At 40.4% G+C, this 9,708-nt stretch overlaps 1 protein-coding gene across 1 annotated transcript in view; it reads right to left on the reverse strand.

The window, feature by feature from the left end:
• The window catches only part of LURAP1L (leucine rich adaptor protein 1 like), a 49,999-nt gene extending 40,580 nt beyond the window's left edge, over positions 1–9,419 (reverse strand). The window contains exon 1 of the mRNA XM_032307437.1: positions 8,383–9,419. Within this exon, the coding sequence (XP_032163328.1) occupies positions 8,383–8,682 (300 nt within the window). The 5' untranslated portion in view covers positions 8,683–9,419. The remainder of the gene's footprint in view (positions 1–8,382) is intronic.
• Positions 9,420–9,708: the final 289 nt, after the last annotated feature.

Genomic DNA, 9,708 nt, shown 5'->3' on the forward strand with positions numbered 1-9,708 from the left:
CATGGGGCATGGGTCACGTTGTACCATGTTAGCCTTTTGGTCTAACTTTTAGAATTTTTATTTATATTCTTATCAGGAAAAAACCCTTCAATTAGAAGATTAGGTTAAAGTGGCATGTGGCTGAGAATGAGTACATTCCAATTTGAACACTCAGTAATTTCTCGAATTGAAGAATGGTCTGATTAAGTCCGATTTCTACAAACAGAATTTACTTTCTAAAAGAACCGTTTAAAGTTGGACAGTCTCTTATTATGAAAAGTGAAATAATCACCTTTTCTTTTTAATTCGTAACTGATTAGGCTGCATACAGTAGATGTGACAGAATAAGATAAAAATTGACGAGGTAAACATTTCTCAAGGTATATCAGGAGTCTGTTTATATGACCCAACATCTTGTAGTGCCTACATCATGTGTTGGTGAAGAGGGAGAAAGAAATAATACATGAAAACTATTCAGAATACTAACTGGCATACTGTAGACATTCAGCAATTGTCAGGTAACAAATAAAATACTATTATGTAAAATAAGGAAATTAAAATTCAAACGTGCCAAATTTACATAAATGTGTATGTACTACATATAGGCCAGCAAAGATGCTGCAAAGATTCAGCAAAAGACCTAACAGGATTCACACCAAACTGTCAGCAAATGATTCCTTTGAGGTATGAAGTAATATGGAGCGGGTGAGATGTCAGAGGTAGATGAAGGGGGACTTCTGTTTTCCTTTGTATAAGAGGTCTACATTTCTGGAAGTTTTACAGTAAGAAATCATATATTTAATAAAGAAAATAGTGTTTTTAAAAGAATACCAAAAGATCCATTGGGACGTGTGATGAAATTACTGTAAAAATGTTTATTCATAATAACTGGGCATGCTCCGTGGTATGTCCATATAGGATAGTTTGGGGGTGAATTGGATCCAACATATACAGCCAGGCTCAGGGAAGTTGTTTGAATGAATGTTTGGGAAAGCACTTACAGCGAATTAGTCAAATTATCTAACCCCTATAAGTCATAGTTTTCTTATCTGTAAAATGAAGAAAATAGTAGCTATGTATAAAAATCTAGCTCAATGTTTAAGTGCTTTAAAAATGAGTTATTCAGATTTTATTTTTAATGCTTAGACTGAGATATTTGAAACATATGTTTGAAAATTTAACCTTTTTTTGTGAATTCTATGAATACAATTTATATTGGGCTCAATTTGTGTTTCAACCACATAATCAGGGAAATCCCAGCCTAGTGCTGTACAACTGATATCACTACTGAAAAACAGAATAATAGAGCTCCTGTTAGAAGAACAGCAACTTGAAGATGTTGTTCAAATGGATACAAGATGGTGTCAGATTCCCAGTGTCCTAGTTCTATGAGTTATCTAAGATCCAAGCTTATCCAGAACAGAATTTCTCAGGGAACAAAATGCTACTAGTTGCAAGCCTGTATAACTCGGGATCATGAACACTATTGAGCTTCACTACTGTGTTCTCAGCCTTGAGCTGGTCTGGGCAGAGAATCCTTCACCAGCAGCTTTTGTGGAGTGGGAAGAAATATTTACGAAGATCTTGAAGACAGTGGCAAAAAACAAAGGGTACAGTTGCTGGGGACCAAGTGACTTTTGGATATGTTCATCCATATCTTTTTTTTTTTTTAAGATTTTATTTATTGATTTGACAGACAGCGATCACAAGCAGGCAGAGAAAGAGGAAGGGAAGCAGGCTCCTTGCTGAGCAGAAAGCCCAATGTGGGGGGCTCGATCCCAGGAGCCTGGGATCATGACCTGAGCCGAAGGCAGAGGCTTTAACCCACTGAACCACTCAGGCTCCCCTGTTCATCCACATCTTAAGTGTTCCTAAGGCAGAGATTGTCTTTAGGTCCTTTTCCTCCCCAAAATAGTAAATAAACATACAATTTAACATGTTTAACATTTTGAAAATCTGGAAGAGCGGATAAATACATTTAATCTTGGGTGTCAGTATGTGCATCAAGAAATTCTAAAGCGTAAGAAGTAATCATACGATCATGATCTAGAGCTCAGATTTGACTTCAACCTTGCTCATCCCCCTTATTGTGTCGGTAGTTTGAGCATTAATGATAGTCTACAATGCTTTATCTATAAAGGAGATATTACAATTATATTTAGTTGAGAGTATTATAAGGTTTTAGTGGGATAATGCACATAAGTGTTTAACTAACATAGCGTTTTTCCCATAAAAAGCTTTCATTGTAAGAAGCTAAATACTAGTCTCAGTTTGCAGACATTTTAGGCTCAACCAAAAATTTGGTTCCACAGATCTTTAATCTAGGCTCCTATACACTGAAGAATGCTCAGCCCATAGTATCTGCTTCATAAATGCAAAATCTAAACTCGAAATCAAGATTTCCAGTTGTAATGAAGCTAGGCAAAGCCCATGATTTTTTTTTTCTTTTTTTTACTTTTATATAGAAACATGGTTTCTGTGGAACAGGTAATGACATGGGAGGTGCCATGATAACCAAGTAGAGGAAATGCTTAAGTTTGAATCAGTCCCAAAACCACACTGCCCATCTGTGGCTAATTGTGTAGGAGCCACAGAACAGCCATGTCATTGACATAATACCCCTTTTGCCATTGTCCTTACTATTTCTGAATGCCCACGTAATGGTTGATTTTCTTATATAATTTCACTAAACTTCTACAATGCCTTAATAGAGTTGCTTTTATCCCTATATTGACAAGAAAGCTGAGTCCTACAGTGGTTATATAATGTCCTCAATGCCAGACAGTGGGGAGTGAAGAAAGAGGGACACTGAAAGCCAGGCAGGTCTCCCGTCAGGGAAGGTGGGCTAAGAGTCTCCATAGGGAAGGGGTACAGGGACTTGGCAACCTGCTGGGCCCTGATGGATTTTATCTTGACTCGCTCTAGACTTGACTGGGACCTCTCCGTGTAGCTTCAAACCCATGAAGCCTCCACCAGACCAGAAGCCTGCAGGTCCACAATACCATAGCAGAGATCAGACATCCCAGTGGTGAGATAAACAGGTATAGCTGAGGAATAACCTTTAAAGAAGAACAAAAGGAATATCCTTCCAAGAAAAACAACAACAAAAAAGTAACACGTTTTCAGGGACCCCAGAGACTCTAGCCATTCAGAATTAGTATTAAAAAACAAACAAAAACCCCTTAAAGTCTTAACATGTGACAAATCCGTTTAAATGTAAGGTTATTAACTACTATAGAAGGTTAAACATATGATCTTTTGTGCTATCACGGAAATGAACATAATCAGTCTTAAAAAAATCTCATAAGTTTCGTGGTCTCTCAAGGTCAGGCAGCATGGTTGTGCAACTTGACTGGAATGGGAGGGAATTCTTTTTGGTGAGGAAGTGTTCTTCAAGTATGTACCAATAATTCAACATACATTCCTAGGTACAGGGCGGGAGTTCATCAGGTTTTGGAAAGGTCACTGATTTCGAATTAGATATAAATTCTCTGAACTGTGTCTCTGTTCCTAGCAAAATGACATTACTACCTTTGTGTGCACTGCTGCCGATTCTTGAGCCACAGTGTAAGGAAACCTGTTTCAACAAGATTTTTGTCAGATTTAATAAGCATAAGTGTGTGTAATAACAAAAGAAACCATTATTAGGAGTCAGCTTCCTCATCTCCTTGATGTCTTTATCCCTAATATTAAGCCCATCATTATCAGCACTTTTAAGTCCTTGTCTAGGGCGCTGTCAAAAATTTCCTCAGCTATACCTGTTTATCTCACCACTGGGATGTCTGATCTCTGCTGTGGTATTGCGGACCTGCTGACATGTTAGTTTGTAATCTTTCTTTGGCCAAATTATATCCCCATTTTCTCTTTTCCACTATCTCGTGAACTTATCAAGGAAGGTACTTTCTACTTTACAGTTTCTCAATTATATACCTAAGGGTTTTTCTTAGATTTTTGTCTAACTTTAAAAAAAAAATCATTAAATGATAAAACAGTAAAAATATTATTGAAACTATCTAATTATGAGAAAAATGACTGATTTATAGAACAAGTGATAGAAATCTCCTAGCTTATTCTAAAGTATATCCAAAGCAATTGTGAAGTTAATTAATGAAATTATTTTTTGAGAGAACTTAAAATAACTTTTATTTTTATTACGAAGTCAGCGAGCCATTTCATATGGGGGCAAAATATAGAAAATATCAGTAAAAGAAAGAACCAAAAACCAAGTATAAATCTACCACTCATAAAAACTGTGACATTCTGCTAGTATTATATACATATTCATCTGAGGGAATGTGTATTTGTGTCTTGTCCTGGGAATTGGCTAGAAAACTTTTTTAAAGCGAGAGTTGAGGAACTGGGTGGAGTATTTGAATGTTTTAATAAGTAAGTGAGTAAGAAAGGATGAGTAACTAGCTTGAGATTGTTTATTCTATTAGATATATTACACAGCTGCTGTGCAAACAATTGCCAAAACATGGAAATCAGAACATACTATTCCATAGTTTTCATAATGGCACTGTATTACCTAAAGATTAGTAATCTGACATTATACATAACTGACTGGAACCAGAATGTGGCATCAACAGGTAGTGTATACTTCCTGTGAAACTACTCTTTGATATTTTCAACAGTGATTATCTGGGAAGGCAAACTGGAGAGGGTGCATTAGACCCTTCAATTCCAGATTTTGATTCTTTAGTGATTGCCTCTGTCTTAGGCAAATTTGAAATTTCTTTCAAAGAAAAATTGATGAAAAGAATTTTCACAGATGTACTAACAGTAACACTTTTTGAATATTTTGTAAAACTGCAATATAAAATTATTACTAAACAGTAAAAGCCAGGTTTTGACAGATTATTTATTTTATTAGAAAAAATATTTTGGATATCATGAGATATTTAGAAAACTTAGAGTAGGATTTCACAAGCAATGGTGAAAGTCCTATTCTTAAGAATATTTGTAAAAGGAGACTTTGCATGGATGAAAACTATTAGGAACATGGAATAAAAAGACTGACTTTTTAAAGTAGTCATTTTGTAGTATATTACCAAGGTCTGGACATAGATCTGGCACATAGCAGGCATGCAATAAATCTCTGATTAATGAATGAACTTCTATCTAAAACAAACCCCTCGGATGCATCCTGAGGACTTCTTTTCTTCATCCGTTAGTACTCGAGGGGGTTCTGAGCTATCACAGATCTATATGCAGACTGGAATGAGGGGGAAAGTACAGTACATGGAGTCAGATAAGAGTTCAAGTTGTGATTCTGTTCACTAATTAGCTGTGTGAGCTTGGCCTTCTAAGCCACAATGATCTCGTTTGCAAAACGTGTATGAAAATATTTCCTCTTTCCCAGTATGACTTTAGACTCGAATGATGACAATTATTAAAACACTCTGAACAGAAAAGTAGTGAACACATATTACAGACTTTGCACAAAAGGCCTGACATCTCTTTCCAATTTCATTATAAACTTCCTATGTATGTCTCTGTGTTTGTTTATCATATCATCAAATTTCCTTATCTCTAAATTCAAAACAAAATTGCTTACATACTGGGAAAATCTGCCTCCTCCTCCAAACATTCTGATCATTACCTTAAATTGACCTCCTGTACCAAATGCATGCCTGCAAATTTTCTTTTCTAATATTTTCTCTCCCACAAACTTTACTGACTATGGTGCTATTTATGCTGTTAATAAGGGGGTCTGGCACCAGAAACTGTTTCTCCCCCCTCTTCAATCTCTTTCAATTTGTTTTTACAACTGCATCTCTCAGACCTCTAAGAGCAGCGATTGTAATATCACAAATAAGAGTGAAGGGAATTCTTCATGAATATATAAATGGAGATGAGAGACAATGATGAAATCATGTGTATGTAAAGAAGTCAGTGTTAAGACTGTCTCCCAGCAGGTCTATGCAATGTTGTGTCAATGATATACACATCCATCTCACAGGAAAAGAAGGGAGGCTTAATTCCCGCAAGTCTCTAGAAAGGTTTGTGCCTGGCTCAGGTGTTTCTTGGGAAAGAGTTCCGAGGGCAGGCCCAAAGTTTGGGAATTCCAGACAATCTAGAAGAATAATCTGTGAACAACTAAGAGTAATAAACATGAAATGTGGGGTCATGCATAATACAGAGGAGGTTAACTCAGTGCCCACAGTAAAGGGCAGAAAAGAACACAAAAATCACAATGAAGTCATATTCCACTCTGGTTCTCTAACTTCTCTACATGGGGAACTAAGAAGGAGACAGGAAGAACTGCAGAACTGCCTCTGTTCAGTGTTTATAAGAAAACTGCCAAGTCTACATAAAAACAAATCTGTTGCTTCCCAGTTACGCTGAAGCTGGGGGTTTTAGCACCCAAAAGAGTTGGGTAAGAGTTGGAATATACCTGTCTCCATCTCTTCTCTAAAGTCCCATGGCTAATGTTCTTACTTTCTTCCTGGAGACCTTCAGTGAAGCACAAAGTTGTAACACAAAACATCTGTCCTGGCATAAACTCTCCTGTAGCTACTGATGCTTCATGTAGAAGATATAACAAACAGTCAATTTAGCAGTTTGCTGCTGCTGTTGTTGGGGTTTCTGTTTGCTGTTTAAAAATGTATTTATTAATATACCTTAATCACACACCTTAATATACCTTTATTAATATACCTTAATCACAAACAGCAAGAATGGACTGAGGGAGACAGTCTATGATATTTTCATTAAGAAAAACAGATAAGTCTGGAAAGTGTCCTTAGTTGAAAATAACCAGATTCTCCCCTCCCCCATGGAGTTCTTCAACACACTTGGCTTCATGTACTACCAATAATAAAAGGCAAATGAGTGCAAGAGATTTGAGAGCCTTAAACAAACTCCTTGCCTTTTTAATTTTGTATTTTCAGCACCCGTAGTAAATGCTTAATAAGTACATTTTTGAATAATATATAACCTGTGTGCATTTAGACAGTGAAACATGAATACAATAATAAAATAATTTGCATTATACATGGTGCATGAATACACATACAAATGCATATGTGCATACACATATACAGACCTACACGTATAGAGATGTGTATGTGTGTGTGTGTAATTTGCTTTCAACGTCTGAACATTCCAAGTAGGAAGAAAATAGATCCTTGAAATAGAAAACCAAAGTCCTTAGGTAGACCAACTTTAAAGATCTTGAGATATGTTTCTTAGAGTGATATTCTGGGACGTTTATGTAGATAATACTAAAAATTCTGAACACAGGACGTGATCTCTGAAGACTGGCTTTTTATATAAGTGTAAAAGATTACTTTATGCTGTGGAATTTACTACCTCCTGAGTGTTCCAAATGCAGAAGAACTAGGGAAACACCTCCCGTTATTTCTTTTTAGTGCAAAGCCCTAGTAGACAGAATCTTTCATGTAGAAAATCCCTGCCGTCCTCTGGGTTGACTGAGACCACTGTTGCAACTTTCCTCCACTCCAGGCCAGTGGAAAATGCTGTTGCTTTGTGGTTAGTTTCTTCAAAGGATTTAGGAAGGAATTATTTCCTCCCACCAGTTCATTGTACAAATAAACTGAGGTTCACAGAGGCCAAGTGACTTGCCCCAGAACTCATGGCCAGTAAATAAGTTTTTCCGTTTAAGTACATCCGGAATAAGAAGGAGTGTCAGACCTTGTATTAGTCTCATTGTCCCACTCTTAAGGTAATGTTTACCAGCGACACAGAAAACAATTGCAGATTGAGGACTGAGAGGGGGAAGGGTAGGAAGTGGTCATTAGCAAATCCCTGGGCCCTGGGATCACCTGCTCGCTGGAATCAAGAGTGAAACAAGCTATTCCTAAGGACCAGTGGGCCATTGTTTTCAGAACCAGCTGTGGAGAATCAGCTTAACAGTGGCCTCGGAACAGCTGCGGCTGCGGCACCAAGGGGCGGGGGCGGTAGTGGTGGAAGAGTGAGCTAGGAAGGATCCTTGGCAGAGACCCCGCCTCGCCAGCCCTTGGCAAACCAGGAAGTATTTCTGCTTAAGTGCAAAGGACCGAGCCACCTTTTGAACCGAAAGTGAGAACGGCACACAGCAGGCCCCAGACAGGCTTGGTGACTGCAAACCCTCGGTGGGCAGGCTGCCCGGAAGGCTGCGGACTGGCAGCTAAATGGTCAGAGTCTGAAGCACCGAGTCGGCGCTATCGAAAGTACACAGAGCAAAACAGGCTCTGCTATCTTGGCAAACCCTGACCGAGCAAAGTCCCGGGTAAACGAGCCTCCAGACGCGCGCCCCCTGCGCGCTTCCCTACTCCGCATTTCCCACGCGCCCTGCACTCAGCTCTGCAGCCTCAGCCGCCCTCTCTCTGCGGGCCCATCTGCCCATCGCCCCACCTTTCGGCCGGGCCCTAATTCCCACAGCTGGCGCACCACACTCACCATCTCTTGCCTGAGGAAGTGCATCTTGGTTTCCAGCCTCTCCAGGGCGCTGCAGTGGCTACGACGGGGGGAGCCAGCGGTTGGAGAGGACGAAGAGGAGGACGACAAGGAGGGAGGGAAGCTGCAGCTGCTGTTGCTACTACTGCAGCCGCCGCCGCCGCCGCTCCCCCCGCAGGGGTCCCCGTCCCTTTCCAGGGGAACCGGCTCCTCCCCACGGAGCGAGCGCACTAGGCTCTCGGGTACTTTGCGCCCCAGCTTCAGCTCTATGTCTCTGAGGTCTGGCAGCGGGCCGTCTTCCATGACTTTTCAAGAACGAGGATAATGGTAATGAAACGCAGCCGACGAGAGGCAGCAGCGGCCTCCAAGGCTGCGGCGAAATGAGCGGACCCCTCCCGGCGCGTGGGTCTCTATCCTCCGCGGATGGAGTGCACCGGCCGCTCCATAACCGCTGTGCGTGTTCTCAACCCTGAAATCCGCGCAGGACGAAGCGGGTCGCAGCCGCAGTTTCCTGGGGGCAATGGCTCCTCCGACACTTACTAAGATTTTAGAGATCGCTTCATCCTCTTCCTTTTTGGCTACCCCTCCGCCAAACTGAGTTAATTGATATTGCAGAGAGGAGAAAATCCAAGTGTTATAAACCAAAAGAGGGGGAAATGAAGTCTGTTTTGGCTTTATGGGGGGAAAATTCACATTATAAAACTGTCCGTTCACATCTCTGCATCATTCACTGATTGCCCATCTGGTACCACGCGACACAAAGTAATGATGTGGCCACACTCCAGGGTCGTTTCATTTTCCAGCCATATGTCTCCAAGCTTTCGGAATATCCTGGATTGTCAGAAATAATCCCTGGTCAGTGATAGAGAAGGTCGGTCGTGTGCATGGACGCATAAAAGAGATAGTTAGCTTAGCAGGAGTTTAACGGCTTCCTTGTTGTAGCAGAAATGCCCTTCTTTTCATTTAGGCAGTTTGATCCAAGTCATTGTGTTCCTCCGAGCCCTGGAAACTTTAAACTCCGCTGGCAGGTGGACCAACCCAGGGCCAACCCTTGTACCGTATTTCACAGAAAATAAGAGCAGCAGCAATTTCCCCGCCCTGTTGGCAGCAGCTGTTTCAGGAACTGCTTTAGTTGGAGGTACCTAATACTGGTGTTAGGAGTTTCAGTTTTGCTGGCGAAATTGCCCGGTGATAGCCACAACCTTTAAAACAGTTAACAAAAGTTGGAAGAAGATTGACTTTAAAGGTAGTCTCATTCCCCACCGCCTATCTTCCTATACAGCAGAAGTCTAGCCTTAGAAGCTTTTCCTACTTTTACACTAGTGAAAA

Source organism: Mustela erminea, chromosome 12, assembly GCF_009829155.1.
Source record: "Mustela erminea isolate mMusErm1 chromosome 12, mMusErm1.Pri, whole genome shotgun sequence".
In the NCBI taxonomy this organism is placed as follows: Eukaryota; Metazoa; Chordata; class Mammalia; order Carnivora; family Mustelidae; genus Mustela; species Mustela erminea.